General features: G+C 44.3%; 1 protein-coding gene across 2 annotated transcripts in view; it reads left to right on the top strand.

Annotated features, from left to right (window-relative positions):
• LOC143958277 (putative E3 ubiquitin-protein ligase MID2) overlaps nucleotides 1-17,476 on the top strand; it is a 557,933-nt gene that overhangs the window by 19,028 nt on the left and 521,429 nt on the right. For both annotated transcript variants that reach the window (XM_077467793.1, XM_077467794.1), the window contains exon 2: nucleotides 15,135-15,843. In XM_077467793.1, the coding sequence (XP_077323919.1) occupies nucleotides 15,184-15,843 (660 nt within the window). In that variant the 5' untranslated portion in view covers nucleotides 15,135-15,183. The remainder of the gene's footprint in view (nucleotides 1-15,134; nucleotides 15,844-17,476) is intronic.

The raw sequence follows: 17,476 nt of genomic DNA, 5'->3' as shown, positions 1-17,476 counted from the left end.
CTGAGAGACAACGGAGGGGGACACTGAGAGACAACGGAGGGGGACACTGAGAGACAACGGAGGGGGACACTGAGAGACAACGGAGGGGGACACTGAGAGACAACGGAGGGGGACACTGAGAGACAACGGAGGGGGACACTGAGAGACAACGGAGGGGACACTGAGAGACAACGGAGGGGGACACTGAGAGACAACGGAGGGGGACACTGAGAGACAACGGAGGGGGACACTGAGAGACAACGGAGGGGGACACTGAGAGACAACGGAGGGGGACACTGAGAGACAACGGAGGGGGACAGCAACAGAAAAGAGGGGGACACAGAGGAAGAAGGGAGGGGGACAGCAACAGAAAAGAGGGGGACACAGAGGAAGAAGGGAGGGGGACAGCAACAGAAAAGAGGGGGACACAGAGGAAGAAGGGAGGGGGACAGCAACAGAAAAGAGGGGGACACAGAGGAAGAAGGGAGGGGGACAGCAACAGAAAAGAGGGGGACACAGAGGAAGAATGGAGGGGGACAGCAGCAGAAAGAATGGAGGGGGACAGTCAGCAGCAGAATGGAGGGGGAGGGGGACAGCAGCAGAATTGTACACTAACCTGGACTCCTGGAAGTTTGTCAGTGTCTGTATTTTAACTGCAGGACCTCGTGGGCGGGAGGAGCCTGGGCTCTGGAGGAGGAATCTGAGGAGGAATCTCAGTGAGAGCACAGGCAGTGAGAGGAGTAGGACACACACGAGACTGAAGCTGCTGACTGGCCTGCCCTGGAGTCTGGAGACCAGACGTCAGTGGCGCCCTGTGTCGTCAGTGGCGTCACTCTGGCTGGGCTGGGGACCGGTACGTTACTGTGCGGGGCCTGCGGGGGGGTTGCATTGCCCACACTCACTGCCAGTGCCACCAGCTCCTTCTCACCCCGCCCCTCAGGCTGACGTCACTGGTTGCTAGATGCGGGGCGGCCCCTAGCCTAGCAACCAGACTGCCAGCATGAGTCATCCTCCTGTGCGCTGTGCGCTGTGTAGTGTGACACTGATACTGACTGTGTGTGTAGCGGCGCCGCGGCGGCAGACAGAGAGAGGGAGCGGACTCAGCGGAGCAGACTGTGTTTTGTTTCATTCCGGGACACTGTATTGTCCCTGAATGAAGGTGCCCGGGACACGGGACAAAAGTGTGAAATCAGGGACAATCCTGGGCAATCCGGGACACGTGGGCACCCTATTCTCATATCTAGTACCACCAAACACCTAGCCACCTAGTGGTAGAAGAGAAAAGTGCAACAAGGCCAAACTTAGGGAGAAATCAATGGATCTCTAATCAACCAGGATAACCACTCCTGGCAAGTATATTTTTGAGGCGCAAACCTGCCTAAACTCCAGGGTTTATACATTTATCATTTTCCATCCACTTCACAATTATGTGCCACTTTGTGTTGGTCTATCACATAAAATCCCAATAAAATACATTTACGTTTTTGGTTGTAACTTGACAAAATGTGGGAAATTTCAAGGGATAGGAATACTTTTTCAAAGCACTGTAGTTACATAGTTGGTGTAAAGACAGTAAAAAGAAAATGTAGCATTGAAGTCTACTTAAATGTGTGTTTATATACAAAAAGGTATGGGTGGCTTCACTTCTGTGCATTGCAAGAATGTGTTTATTTTTTGCTTTTAAGTTTTTTTTATTTGTTTTTTGTCTGCCTCTATAAACTGTCTGTGTCCATGTAATTGAATATAATCACTTGCGGGTTTGGGAGAGGAGCAGTTCGGCAGAAAAAAACACCTGATGCGCCTAAACACAAGGCGTGTTTACCTCTTGAGTGTTCATTAATTTCAGTGGCCAAAAAAAAATAACATTATATCCAGTGGAATAAATGAATGCATGAACGCTTGATGTGTCAAAATGAGTTGGCAAAATGTGGTTTCAGGCATATTCTTTACCCTGCTTTTCTCCTAGGAGAAAAGGAGTTCAGAAGTGCTGGGCGAACACCCAGTGTGCATGAGGCATAAAGCCCACAGTGCCCTCTAAAAACCATCCAAACCCTCTTGTGACCAGAAGTCTTTGAAGCTCAGGTGACCAGAGGTCTTTGAAGCTCAGGTGACCAGAGGTCTTTGAAGCTCAGGTGACCAGAGGTCTTTGAAGCTCAGGTGACCAGAGGTCTTTGAAGCTCAGGTGACCAGAGGTCTTTGAAGCTCAGGTGACCAGAGGTCTTTGAAGCTCAGGTGACCAGAGGTCATTGACATTTAGGCGACCAGAGGTCATTGGCATTTAGGCGACCAGAGGTCATTGGCATTTAGGCGACCAGAGGTCACTGACATTTAGGCGACCAGAGGTCACTGACATTTAGGCGACCAGAGGTCATTGACATTTAGGCGACCAGAGGTCATTGACATTTAGGCGACCAGAGGTCATTGACATTTAGGCGACCAGAGGTCATTGACATTTAGGCGACCAGAGGTCATTGACATTTAGGCGACCAGAGGTCATTGACATTTAGGCGACCAGAGGTCATTGACATTTAGGCGACCAGAGGTCATTGACATTTAGGCGACCAGAGGTCATTGACATTTAGGCGACCAGAGGTCATTGACATTTAGGCGACCAGAGGTCATTGACATTTAGGCGACCAGAGGTCATTGACATTTAGGCGACCAGAGGTCATTGACATTTAGGCGACCAGAGGTCATTGACATTTAGGCGACCAGAGGTCATTGACATTTAGGCGACCAGAGGTCATTGACATTTAGGCGACCAGAGGTCATTGACATTTAGGCGACCAGAGGTCATTGACATTTAGGCGACCAGAGGTCATTGACATTTAGGCGACCAGAGGTCATTGACATTTAGGCGACCAGAGGTCATTGACATTTAGGCGACCAGAGGTCATTGACATTTAGGCGACCAGAGGTCATTGACATTTAGGCGACCAGAGGTCATTGACATTTAGGCGACCAGAGGTCATTGACATTTAGGCGACCAGAGGTCATTGACATTTAGGCGACCAGAGGTCATTGACATTTAGGCGACCAGAGGTCATTGACATTTAGGCGACCAGAGGTCATTGACATTTAGGCGACCAGAGGTCATTGACATTTAGGCGACCAGAGGTCATTGACATTTAGGCGACCAGAGGTCATTGACATTTAGGCGACCAGAGGTCATTGACATTTAGGCGACCAGAGGTCATTTAAAGCTTGGGTGACCAGGGGTTTTTTGAAGCTTGAGCAACCAGAGAGTTTTTTTTTTTTTTTTTTTTTTTTTTTTTTTAATCTTGGGCAGCCAGAGGTCATTGAAGCTTAGGCGGCCAGCAGCCATGCTTCAAAAAACTTCTGAACACAAGCATAAGCTTTTATGCTTGCGTTCAGAAGTTTTTTGAAGCATGGGTGACCAGACCAAGTTTAGCAATGTCAGTGTGCATCATTTAAACTTAACAACAACTTTAATTTTGTACTTTATCACCAGGCCTCAGAACTAGCAACACACACAGATGCATATTGCTGGTGCTTAAAGAACATTTACCGATCTTGTGGCAAGGGGTATTTTTCTTTCTCGTGGTCACAGAGGGTAATTGTGTCCTTCTCACTGACTACAGTTTCTCAAATCCTCTTATTATCCAATAGCATTTTTATTTGGGGAAATAACTTCCATTTTTTTTCTCTCTACTGCTCTACTAGTAAGCTGGGACAGTGCCTTAGGTGCCATAGTTTGGAAAAAAATTGTTTTTTCTTTTATTTAATTTTTTTGTGACTTTAACAAAAGAAGTCTGCTTTTCAAGTAGACTAGATATTTTCTGTAATTAGACGATTGCTTTTCCTTATGAGAAATGGTCAGCATGTCTTTCATACTCCATGCTGGTGTACTGTGCTTCTTTTATTGCTGATGCATGACACAAGCAGTGATATCAGATCAAAGAAGCTTTGGTACTTCAGCATGATTTCAAAGGAACAGAGAAATATGCAGGTCTGGATCATGGAGTCCAAGTTGTTTGGGCTCCAAACAACATATGTATCCTGAAGTGACCTTCGCTGATGGAGCTTAGAATTGCATGTGTTAACCAATGTTGCATCTTTGGCTGAGGTTTGCTGCAGGTCCAATAGTGCTGCAGTGTGCTGTCATTTCACTGTAGATGTAACTTCTCTATATAGGATGGAACATTGTAGACACTTGACATAAACACCTATTTGAGCTTAGGTATAGGGTTAACCTCTTTTGTGGCCTAAGGATCCTTTGTTTTTCTGGAACTTTTCACAAGATTTTCGATGGCGTCTAGGGGAATTTGTGAAAATTCAGTCAAGAGAGCATTCATATAAACTATATAGCCAAATGTTTGTGGACAGGTGACTGTCAGACCTATATGAGCTTTGTAGACATCCTATTCCAAAACCATGGCCAACAGTGTGGAGTTGCCCCCCCCTTTGTGGCTATAATTTATTTGTTTATTTTTGCAGTATTATGGAGGTCAGGTATCATGGAGGTTTGGATACGATGACCTGATCCCAAAAGTGTTCAGGAGGGTTGAGGTCAAGTACCCAATGTTGCATGAGAAGGCCCAATCCTTAAGTTGTTCAGTAGGGCTCAAGTCAGGTACTGATGTTGGATGAGAGGGCCTGATCCTGGAGGTGTTCAGTTGGGTTGAGGTCAGGTATTGATGTTAGATGAGATGATCCGATCCCAAAGGTGTTCAGTAGGATTGAGGTCAGGTACCCAATGTTGCATGAGAAGACCCGATCCTTAAGTTGTTCAGTAGGGCTCAAGTCAGGTACTGATGTTGGATGAGAGAGCCTGATCCCAGTGGTGTTCAGTTGGGTTAAGGTCAGGTATTGATTTTGGATGAGATGACCCGATCCCAAAGGTGTTCAGTAGACTTGAGGTCCGGGCTCTCTGCAGGACACTCAAGTTGCTCCACACTAAACTGATAAAGCCATGTCTTTGTGATGTTGGCTTTGTACACAGGGACTGGATGGACAGTTCATCTTTAACTAGCTAAGGACCAAGTCTATTTTTCAGACTTGGTGTTTACAAGTTAAAATCATTTTATTTTGCTAGAAAATTACTTAGAATCCCTAAACATTATATATTTTTTTCAGACACCCTAGAAAATAAAATGGTGGTTGTTTCAATACTTTCTGTCACCGTATTTGCGCAGTGGTCTTACAAGCGCAATTTTTTTGGAAAAAAAAACTTTTGTTAAATTGAAAAATAAGAAAACAGTAATGCACAGCTAAAGCAGAGACCCAGACAGACCAGTGTCCACAAAATACACGATTACGCTCAGGTAGCAAGATACCCCCGGACATAGCACATAATGACATTATAATAGACACATTATCTCACAACTAAGGAAATCCTTTCATACACGCCCCAATATTACATGTGCACGAAAGTTAACTACACAAATAGAACCCCTCCACTAACATCCAGTCTCTAGTAGCCTTGTCTACAAACCAAACCTGCTACCACACAGCCACAGGTACCCAACCCCACTTCCCTACCCTTTTGTAAGACAACTGTAGTAACATACTAAAGTATGGTGTGCAGGTCACACACATACCAATCACAGCATACAAGTAATATAAGTACCGCACTATGCATAACCTTCAGAATGCCTCCCTTCCTCCTTCCACTTTAGTTGTTAAGTACTACATCCTCACCCTTCTTTAGTTATGCAAATGTCCAACTTAATGCCATATGTATATGTACATCTACCAAAGTATAAATATTGCTTAAATTAGAACATATATAATGTGACAGTCTTTCTATAAATATATAAGTGTACTACGTTATGACTTTATAAATGTATCACTGAAAAAAACTGAAAAAAACAAATAAAATCTATTTTGTAAAAAAAAAAAAAAAAAAATATTGATTACTTATTGCTCCTCGTTTAACGACCAATTTTGTTTAACAACCTTGTTGTTGGAACGGAACCTGGTCATTAAGTGAGGAGAGCCTGTATTTCACTTTTACACTTGCTGTAACTTTTTATTGCAATATGTTTCCATTTCCTATGTAATACCGTATAACTCGAGTTAGGTCGATCCGAATATAAGCCGAGGCCCCTAATTTACCACAAAAAAAAATGGGAAAAACGTATTGACTCGTGTATAAGCCGAGGTGAGACATGCCTGTCCATCCCTGTGTGGTGCCCCCATCCCTGTGTGTGTGTCCGTCCATCCCTGTGTGTGTGTCCGTCCATCCATCCCTGTGTGTGTGTCCGTCCATCCCGTGTGTGTGTGTCCGTCCATCCCTGTGCCTTTGTCCTGTGCCTTTGTCCTGTGCCTTTGTCCCTGTGCCTTTGTCCTGTGCTTTTGTCCTGTGCCTTTGTCCTTCTGCAGCGATCTGCATGTAAAAACATGCCAGGATCGCCGCACCTCTTCTCGTCTGTGACAGACGGCGGCCCAGTCCACTGTTCAAAAGCCGCGCCTCTGTGATAGGCGGACACTCAATTTCCCAGCAGTCAGTGTTCCGCCTATCACGGACATCCTCTCATCCTCGTCCATAGTATGAGGATGAGCGGATGTCCGTGATAGGCGGACCACTGACTGCTAGGAAATTGAGTGTTCCCGCCTATCACAGACAGGGAGGCGCGGCTTTTAATAATGGAATGGCCGCCGTCTGTCTGCACGACACGCTGATCGTGTAGACAGACGGCGGTGACTCGAGTATAAGCCGAGGGGGGCACTTTCAGCCCTAAAAAAGGGGCTGAAATCTCGGCTTATACTCGAGTATATACGGTATGTAGTGCATTTTTTTTTTTATTCATGCTATATTCACTAGAATCGGGAAAATTCAGATCATTCACTATGTTGTTACATTATTTTAGATGCTTCCAACATTAAAAAAAAGGCCCAAACTTTTGCATCCTGTCATCCAAATTAAACAAATGAATGTGAAAAATAAGAAAACAGTAAAGTTTGCCCAATTTTTCACGCTTCAAAATTGCGCCCGCTCGTGGAAATGGCAATGGAGATAAACGTTGACCCTTAAAAATCTCCATAGGCAACATTTCTAAATTTCTACAGGTTGCCAGCTTTGAGTTACAGAGAAGGTCCACTGCTGGAATCATTGCTCTCACTCTAACAATTGCGGTGGTATCTCACATGTTTGTTTGAACACCGTTTTCATATGCAGACTCGACTTACGCATGCGTTCGCTTCTGCACGCGAGTTCGGCGGGACACTATAAATTTTAATTATTATTTTTATTTATTTTACTTTTTATTTCTACACTGTCCTTTTTAAAAAAAAAAAAAATATATATATATATATATATATATATATATATATATATATATATATATATATATATATATATATTTGGGGTCACTTTTATTCCTATTACAAGAAATGTAAACATCCCTTGTAATAGAAAAAAAAGCATGACAGGACCTCTTAAATATGAGATCTGGGGTTAAAAAGACCTCACATCTGATATTTACACTAACATGCAATTAAAAATTCCCCTTTAAGACCATTGGACGGAAGTGACGTCGCTTGAGTCGTCTAATGGTATGGAGCTGTGAGGGGGGGGGGGGGGGGCGGCATCATTCCCTCACTGGCATCCAGCCTCACAGGGGAACGGACGCGATCATCTCCGCCGTTACCGGCGGAGATGACCGGAGTGTGGAGGGAGGGGCTCTCAGGGCCATCTTTAATGCAGGGCAAAGGGGACAGCTGCCCCGGGCCCAGTCATATTGTGGGCCCCAAAGCAGCTGCCCCTTGAGCCCACACTGCCTGCGAATAGTTGATAAATTGATTTGGCTATCACTCAGGAGAGGAGGGCGGAATTGAATGTTTGGGGGGGGCACTGGTAATTGGTTGGGTATTGTGTCTGCAGCCTGTGTGGTGATTGGCAAGCTTGGTAAAATGAACTTTGTCCAGGGAGAGTGTCTGTCAGTCTCCCAGGCACATTCAGGCTGACCCCTCTCCCTCACCATGTCCAAAAAAGCAGAAGATTATTGGGCCGCTAAAGAAATTCTTTGTTGGAGGGTTTGGTGGGGTGTGCCTGGTATTCACCTGACATCCTGTGGACACTAACAAGGTGAGACCGCTGATTGTAGGGAGGGGGGGCAATTCAGGGTCTGTGTTAGGAGGGAAGAACACCTTGTGTAATGATGGGGGTAGTATAGGGGAGGGGATCCTGTGTAATGATGGGGGTTAGTACTGATGGGGGAGGGGTTCCTGCGTAATGATGAGGGTTAGTATGGGAGAGGGGTCCTGTGTAATTATAGGGGTAGGTGTTCTATGTAATGATAGGGGAGGGGGTCTTGTGTAATGATGTGGGTAGTATGGAGTGGGGGTCCTGTGTAATGATGGGGCTAGTATGGGGTGGGGGTCCTGTGTAATGATGGGGCTAGTATGGGGTGGGGGTCCTGTGTAATGATGGGGCTAGTATGGGGTGGGGGTCCTGTGTAATGATGGGGCTAGTATGGGGCGCGGGTCCTGTGTAATGATGGGGCTAGTATGGGGCGGGGGACCTGTGTAATGATGGGGGTAGGATGAGAAGGGAGTCCTGTGCTATGATAGGGGTAGTATGGGAAGGGAGTCCTGTGTAATGATGGGGGTAGTATGGGGGTAGGTGTTCTATGTAATGATAGGGGAGGAGGTCTTGTGTCATGATGGGGAGGGGGCTTTGTGTAATGATGGGGGAGGGGCTTTGTGTAATGATGGGGGTAGTATGGGGAGGGGGTCCTGTTTAATGATGGGGGTAGTATGGGGGAGGGGGTCCTGTGTAATGATGGGGGTAGTATGGGAAGGGGGTCCTGTGTAATGATGTGGGTAGTATTGGGGTAGGTGTTCTATGTAATGATAGGGGAGGGGGTCTTATATAGTGATGGGGGTAGGTGTTCTTTTAATGATAGGGGAGGGGGTCCTGTGTAATGATGGGGGTAATATGGGGAGGGGGTCTGTGTAATGATAGGGTTAGAATGGGGAGGGGGTCCTGTGTAATGATGGAGGTAGTATGGGCGTAGTAGGGGGTAGGTGTTCTATGTAATGATAGGGGGGGTCTTGTGTCATGATGGGGGTAGGGGTTTTATGTAATGATAGGGGAGAGGGTCCTGTGTAATGATGGGGGTAATATGGGGAGGGCTCCTGTGTAATGATGGGGGTAGTATGGGGAGAGGGTCCTGTGTAATGATGGGCGTTAGTATGGGGAGAGGAGGTCCTGTGTAATAGGGGGTAGTATAGGGGTAGGTGTTCTATGTAATGATAGGGGAGGGGGTCTTGTGTAATGATGGGGGTTGTATGGGGAGAGGGTCCTGTGTAATGATGGGGGTAGTATGGGAAGGGGGTCCTGTGTAATGATGGGGGTAGTATGGGGGTAGGTGTTCTATGTAATGATGGGGGTGGGGGGTCTGTGTAATAATAGGGGGTAGTATGAAGGTAGGTGTTCTATGTAATGATAAGGGAGGGGGACTTGCGTAATAATGGGAGAGGGGGTCCTGTGTAATGTTGGGGCTTGTATGGGGAAGGGGTCCTGTGTAATGATGGGGGGTAGTATGGAGGTAGGTGTTCTATGTAATGATAGGGGGGGGGGTCTGTGTAATAATAGGGGGTAGTATGAGGGTAGGTTTTCTGTGTAATGATAGGGGAGGGGACCTGTGTAGTGATGGGGGGGGAGGTGGGCAAGAAAATTATTTTCCCAGGGTCCGATCAATATTAAAGGGGGCCCTGAGTACTCTGGTAGGAATCTGCAGCAAGGGTTGTTACAATCCCCGCAATGTACAGAGATCACAGAGGGGAATGTTTTTTCCTAAACAAAAGTCAAGTTACTCTTTTGGCAGTTGAATGCTTTCAATTACATTTTCATGAGACCTACACTTTTGGAAAAATGGCACAATTTACCCCAACAACCCATCTAAGTGTCCTAGGTAGGTGTGGACACTTCAGGGTCCAGTAGCTTTCATGAAGAATGGATCAGATATAAGGACATTTCCTTTTCTTTCCTCTTTTCTGTCCTTAAATATTGATGTACAACGTGTTCTATTCTGACACCGCGTAATGAAATTTTGGGAAAGTTTCCAGCAAGTTCATGTAAGAATGAATGGAAATATACCAACATGGAAATGCCAGAAAAAAATTGCAGCTTTGTGAAGGTGGCACAAGTTCCACTAAACTGCTTCTGGGTAAGATTATATAGACACGATCTTCTGAGCATTTAAAGTGGTTGTAAAACCTCCAGACATGATATATGTACAAAGTATATCCCAAAACAGGGTGTATCACAGTGCCTTGAAAAAGTATTTACATCCCTTGACATTTCCCACATCTTGTCATGTTACAACCAAACATGTAAATGTATTTTATTGGGATTTGGCCAGTTGCAACCTGTGAGGCTCTGGTGAACTCCATGCCCAAGAGGGTTAAGGCAGTGCTCGAAAATAATGGTGGCCACAAAATATTGACACTTTGGAACCCCAATTTGGAGATTTTCACTTAGAAGTGTACTCACTTTTGTTCCTGGCGCTTTAGACATTAATGGATTGTGTTGAGTAATTTTGAGGGGGACAGCACATTTACACTGTTATGCCCTGTACACACGGTTGGACTTTCCAGTGACAAAATCCGTCGGATTTTGGGCCAAACCTGTTTAGCATACACGCGGTCGCACAAAGTTGTCGGAAAATCTGATCGTTCTGAAAGCGGTGACGTAGAACATGTACGACGGGACTATAAACGGGCCAGTAGCCAATAGCTTTCGTCCACGTAATTTATTCTGAGCATGTGTGGCACTTTGTCCATCGGGATTGTCTACACACGATTGGATTTTGTTGTTGGAAAATTTTAGATCCAGCTCTCTAACTTTGTGTGCCGGAAATTCAGAGGGAAAAAGTCTGGAGCCCACACGCGATCGGATTTTCCGACAACGCGATCCAATCGCACATTTTCCGTCGTAAAGCCTGACCGCGTGTACAGGGCATTATACTGTACAGTCACTACTTTACATTGTAGCAAAGTGTAATTTCTTCAGTGTTGTCACATGAGAAGATAGAATAAAATATTTACAAAAAGTGAGGTGTGTACTCATTTTTGTGAGACAGTGTATACTGTCATTTTTTTTATTTTTATGCTACAAATGGTGTAGATTAACGATAATGAAACTGGAATAGTGCGGCGGACTAACTGACACTGGGGTGGAACTGATGTACTAACATTACCAGTGACACTAATACAGTGATCAGTGTCCCTGTACTAATGACACTGGCTAGTAAGGGGTTAACATCTAGGGCGATCAAGAGGTTTAATGTGTGTATTATATGCTGCTTTTTTTTTTTTTTAGTTGAGCCCTAAGTTTCTCATCCCTGCTTTGCAGAGATCATTCACTGTACAGTATACAGAGCTCTGTGTTGAACGTCAACACAAGCTCTGAGTACTGATTAGACACAGCCGATCAGCACGTCCCAGCTGTGAATCGTTGACTGGGACTTAGTGACAGCCGGCCCGGAGGGGTGGTGCGGATTAGGGCTGAAACAACTAATCGATTAATCGACAACTAATCGATTATGAAATTAATCGATTACTATTTTCATAATCGATTAATCGGCCAGTAACATAATGGGTTAAAAAACTAAGAGGAGCCCTTTATAGTACGAAAAGAGCAAATAATCGCTACTGTAAATATTACTTTCACTGTTCTACAGTAAAAAAAAAACCCTTACAGTAGTGATTATCTGCTTTTCTACTATAAAGGGCTAATTTTAGTTTTTTTTTTTTTTTTAACCCCATTATGTTATTAAACATGTTTGATCTGGTTCACAACTATGTGTTTATTGGTGCTTTTTGCAGAAATGCACTACAGTTCATTTACATGATTTCCTATGGGACACGTTCACATCTGAAAGGGTCAGGACTTTTAACGCAAAATGGTGCTTTATTGGTTCAATATACTTCAATGGAGAAGCTGCAGAAAAGCATGTAATGCGTTTGTGCAGCAATTTGTGTTTATAATATGCCCAAAAAAAAGCAAAAATGCAAATTGCAGTAAAATCACGTGCACAAAAATGAAAACTACAGCAAAAGGCACTGCAGAAACAGATCAAAAGCAAACTGCATAGGTGTGTACCGGGCCTTATGCTGGTCAGATGGATAAATTTTCAGATGAGAATATTCAGACAAAAAAATCTTTGTACATTCGCTGAATGAGAGAATTTTGTTTGAAATTTTCACTTGTTTTTAAAATGAATGTAATATCTGAACGAAAACCACATACACTGTCTGAAAAGTCCTTTGACTAAGAAGTTTTCTATTATTTCTAAATTTTTTCCGTCACTGTGATTGAAAATGAACGTCAATTTGACCCACTTTTTTTTTTAAGGTTATTAACTGATTAATCGATTAATCGAAACAATAATCGGCCAACTATTCGATTATGAAAATAATCGTTAGTTGCGTGCGCCCTAAACCTTGGAAGTAGGCAGTGACATATGGGTATGCTGCTTTGCAGAAACTGCGTGCGATTGGTCATCAATTGGTTGAGTACAATATGTAATTTTGCCTTGAAACTTTGATGGACACAAAATCTGGTGCAGCTGTGCATAGTACCCAATCATATTGTTTAATTACAGCATAGCTCCACCCAAAAGGGGAAGCTCTGCTTGTTTGATCCCCCCCCCCCCCACTACCACATTTGGCACTTTTTTGGGGGTGAGCAGGTACCTGTTTTTGACAGGTACCCCCTCCCATTTCTGGGTAAGCTCGATCGGCGACATTTCCAGCCCCTCCTTCTTCCACCCGCCGCCTTCTTGGACACACCCAGGTCCCAGAAGACGGCGGGCCCATTCAGAAAGCGCAGTAAGTATCCTTATATTAAAAGTCATGTATTTGGAACTACTGACTTTTTTTTTTTTTTTTTTTTACAGACTCTTTAAAGTGGTTGTAAACCCTTACAAACCACTTTGACCTACATGTAAGCCTAGATTAAGGCTTACCTGTAGGTCCAAGGCCTAGATTAAGGCTTACCTGTAGGTCCAAGAAATATCTCCTAAACCTATACGATTTAGGAGATATTTACAAAAAGACATGCACCATAGACAGCGGCACGCAGGCGCACTGAACAGGCTGCAGATCACTGCGATATGCCACTCGTGTCGGCTCCCATGTGCATGCGCGGGAGTGACGTCATCGCGGCTTCGGCGAATCACAGCGCCGGAGCAGCGAGACCCGGAAGTCACTCCGGGATACATGGCAGCGGCGAAGATGAAGACGGAGGACCTCCTCTTTAAGCTTTGACAATATAATCTATATATAGAAGGAAGGAATGGGATTTTTAAGGTGCAAAATGGTTTGAGAGATAGTAACTATATTGTATAAGAATGTTTTTTATTTAGAAAAAATAATAAAAATTTGCTAAAAAACACAACAATTGGCAAGAACAGATCAACAAGTTTTTGTGGATACAGCATAAAAGGATAGCATTCCCAACATGTTTCACCCATATATCAGGCTTCTTCAGGGAAGGTGATTGTATGCACCAGTTTTAGTAAATCTCCCCCCTTGTGTCTATTCACCAGTACCATGGTTAGTAAAATTATTTATGTATTTAACTATCTGAACACTTCTGGAATTTTTCTATGTGTTTCTCTATGCAATGACTTCAGATCAAGGCTGATAGGATGGGTAGGATGGGTCATCATCACTGTTGTCCTCACTTAGGACTTTTTGTTCTTCTCTGTGCAACGCAGGAAGATCATGGTTGGTGGGAGGGGCCGGCAGGGTGCTGGACATAACTTCCTAAAAATATTGCAGCCCCCCCTGCATCTAGTACTCTTCAAGAGCCCTCAGCCCTGATGTAATGAGTGGGCTGGCTCTTGGGAGGAGTTATGCAAATATAAAAATTTGATTTGAACCTGAATAAAGCTTTGGGTCTCCGCCCGGGCTTCTGTAGCCAGGTACGACGGATTCCGCCATGGGTGCATGCTGGGTAAGAAGTCCGTCCTGACTTTATGTAGTTTATAGGCAAAGAAAGTAACCCAATCACCACACACCGTGCACGCCCATCTATCACACGGCTGATAGCAGCCTCAACCTGGCTCTGTCTAAGCCACGCCCCTGATGCATTTCACCCCACCCACAGGGCTTAGTCAGGCCATAGTCATGGAGGCTACATATGCTACGAATGCATTTAGACCACCATAGGTAATGCCCACATGCAGGGCTTTTTTCAGTGGGAATACAGGGAAAAGCAGTTTCGCCACCTCCACCACTGAATGTATGCAGTGACAGGGGCTAGTGGGGTGTGCTGAAGGATCCAATGATGCCAGTTGCTGGGGGATCTATTGTTTCTGCCCCCCAGCAACAATTGACCCACTAGCAATATAACATCCCCCCCATCTAATGTTGCTAGTGGGTCAATGTTTGCTGGGAGGGGGTCTAATGTTGCTGGCTGCTGGAGGGTCTATTAATGCTGGCTGCTGGGTGATCTGTTGTTGCTGTTGAGGGGAGGTCAATAGTTGCTGGCGGTCAGTTGTTACTGGGAGTAATCTATTGTTGAGGGGGGTCTATTGTTGCTGGCTGCAGGAAGGCCTATTCATGCTAGCTGCTGGGAGATCTATTGTTGCTGATGGGGTCTATCGTTCCTAGGGTGGGTCTGTTTTTTGGCAGTGTTTTGTTTCAATCGGCTTATTGTTGCTGGGGGAATCTATTATTGTGGGTATGGGGTGGAAACAGGGGATGGTGCTTGGGGGTGGATAGGGGGTGGAGACAAGGGGTGACTTGGGAGAGGGGAGTTTCTTCACCTATTCTCTGGGAAAAGAAGCCCTGCCCACTTGCGATGCTGAGCCTCCATGATTGATGCAGCCGAAATCCAAAAACATGAAAGGAGTGGACCAAGGACAGTCAGACAGGTAGGGAATAAACCTCCAGCCCAGAAATTGGGCAGGCTCTATCTGACTTGCTGCAGCTTCTAATGCACATTGTGAGAAGCTCACAGTGTGCAGTGAAGTCAGAGTAAGCCATTTCAATACAGGAGAGGAGCCGGTACAACTGAGCAAAGCTGAAAGAGGATGCTTACCTCAAGAATTCCTATTGTGGGGCAGCTGGATAAACTTTTTGAAACTTTTTGAAAATAATGTTCTTTAGGCCTAGTGTGAATGGGAGCCTATTTTGTTTTATTCAACAAGTCTAATACGTATATATGTTTGTTCTAGGTGAACAGAAGAAACCAAGATCTCCTAAATCTGAATGGTTTAACTAAACATGGAAACATTGGAGTCAGAATTAACATGTCCAATTTGCCTGGAATTATTTGAGGACCCCCTTCTACTTCCTTGTGCCCATAGCTTGTGCTTTAGCTGTGCCCATCGCATCCTGGTTTCTGGAAATTCTTCGAGTGATTTAGTAGAACCCGCCACAGCCTTCCAGTGTCCGACTTGCCGATATGTCATATCACTCAACCACCGTGGCTTGGAAGGGTTGAAACGCAACATCACCCTACAGAACATCATTGACCGTTTTCAAAAGGCGTCTCTAAGCAGACCAAACTCTCCCAGCGAAGACCACAGAGACAAGATCTACAAAAGTGTTCCGATCATGGCAACTGAAAGGATTCCATGCCAGTTCTGTGAGGTGGAACCGCCTAGAGATGCCGTGAAGACATGTATAACTTGTGAGGTATCTTACTGTGACCGTTGCCTACGCGCAACCCACCCAAACAAGAAACCTTTTACAAGTCATCGTCTGGTGGAACCTATACCGGATGCTCATTTTCGGGGACTTGTTTGTCTAGAACATGAAAACGAGAAGGTTAACATGTACTGTGCGTCGGATGATCAACTTATTTGTGCCTTATGCAAATTAGTTGGTAGGCACAGAGAACATCAGGTGGCTTCCTTGAGTGACCGGTTTGAAAAACTAAAGGTAAGAGCCGATACACATAGCAAATTATACCAAAGTCCTTCTTTATTTAGCTTGTGTTGCCAAGGATTGTCTTTCTTCGTTAGCATGACTTGCCAAGGATTTACAATGTACAGTGAAGCACCCTTCTCAATATTTGTCCAAAAATTGATGACCGACCATCACACCTATATGAGCTTATCGGAATGCCAATTGTGAAACCATGACCTTTAATGTGATGACCTAATATTAGAGTTGTTGGATGAGAAGATCTGGTTCATAATTGACATTCCAGTTCATCCCAAAGGTGTTCAGTAGAGTTAAGGTCAGGACCCTTTGAAGTCTACTCGAAGTTCCTCCATGCCAAGCTCATAAACTGTTTATGAAGTTGGCTTTGCACAAGGAAACAGTCAAGCTGGAACAGAGAAGGGTCTTCACAAAGCTGTCAACTCAAAGTTGAAAACGTACAATTGTCTAAAATGTCTTTGTATGGTGCAGTTTTAACAGTACACTTCACTGGAAATCCCAGAAACACAATTTGTAGGCGGTTCCACATACGTGTGGATGCTCAGCTTTTTTTGTGCCTAATGTACATTAGTTGGTAGGCACAGAGAACATCAGGTGGCCTCTCTGAGTGACTGGTTTGAAAAAAATGTAAAGGCTGATACATATTAACAAATTACAACAAAATATTTATTTGGTTAACTTATGTTGCCAAGGGATTACGATCTAGAGTGAAGCACTCTAAACCAATATTTGTCCAAAAATCTGCAGGTGACCAACAATCACACCTACGTGAGCATGTTGGACTTCCAATTTTAAAACCATGCCCGATAATGAGATCTCCTGATGTTGGAGGTTTTGGATGGGAAGACCTTGCTCACAATGGGCATTCCAGTTAATTGAAAAGGTGTTCAGTAGGGTTGAGGTCAGGTACTGATGTTGGACCAGAAGACCTTGGATGAATTGGAACTCCACAATTGCAGCTCCAAGTCATCCCAAATGTGTTCAGCAGGGATGAGATCAGGGCTCTGTAAAGGCCACAAGAGTTCCTGCACATTAAACTCTTTATGGAGTTGGCATTGCACAGGTCACAGTTAAGCTGAAACTAAAAAGGGTCTTCACCAAACTGTTACCACAAAGTTTAAAATGTCAAATTGTTTAAAATGTCTTTGTATGTTGTTGTATTAACAGTACCCTTCACTGGAAACACCAGAAATACAATTTGAAGGGAGTTTCACCTATTTTTGGCTGATAATGGTTATGTTGGTCAGGCTTACATGTTAATGGCAGAAAAGGAATCTTTTGTAGCTGGGTGGCCCAAAAGAAAAAAAAAAAGCTGGTTAAAATCGCCAAATATTTAAAAAAAAAATTGTCCCTATTGGGGAGGTTCACCCATGCTCTGTTTGTTCTTCTGACCATTTTCTCACAGAAAGAAAATGTGGGAAAATTCAACATTTTATAGTTCTCACCTAAACTAGAGGTGAGGAGAACAATCTTCCAATGGGAAATCAGTTTTGTAGACAACTAAGAGAGGGCATGCTCCTCAATTTGGGAGATTTCCTTTAAATTCCTGTTGTGTCACTTAGACACGAAGTCAAAGGAAATTTCCTTAATGGTACAAAGACAGACAAAAAAAAGTAGACCTCGATGCCTT

This window comes from Lithobates pipiens, unplaced genomic scaffold (assembly GCF_037356315.1).
Source record: "Lithobates pipiens isolate NorthernLeopardFrog02 unplaced genomic scaffold, aLitPip1_a1.2 Scaffold_60, whole genome shotgun sequence".
NCBI lineage: Eukaryota > Metazoa > Chordata > Amphibia > Anura > Ranidae > Lithobates > Lithobates pipiens.
This window is presented reverse-complemented; position numbering and strand designations above follow the sequence as displayed.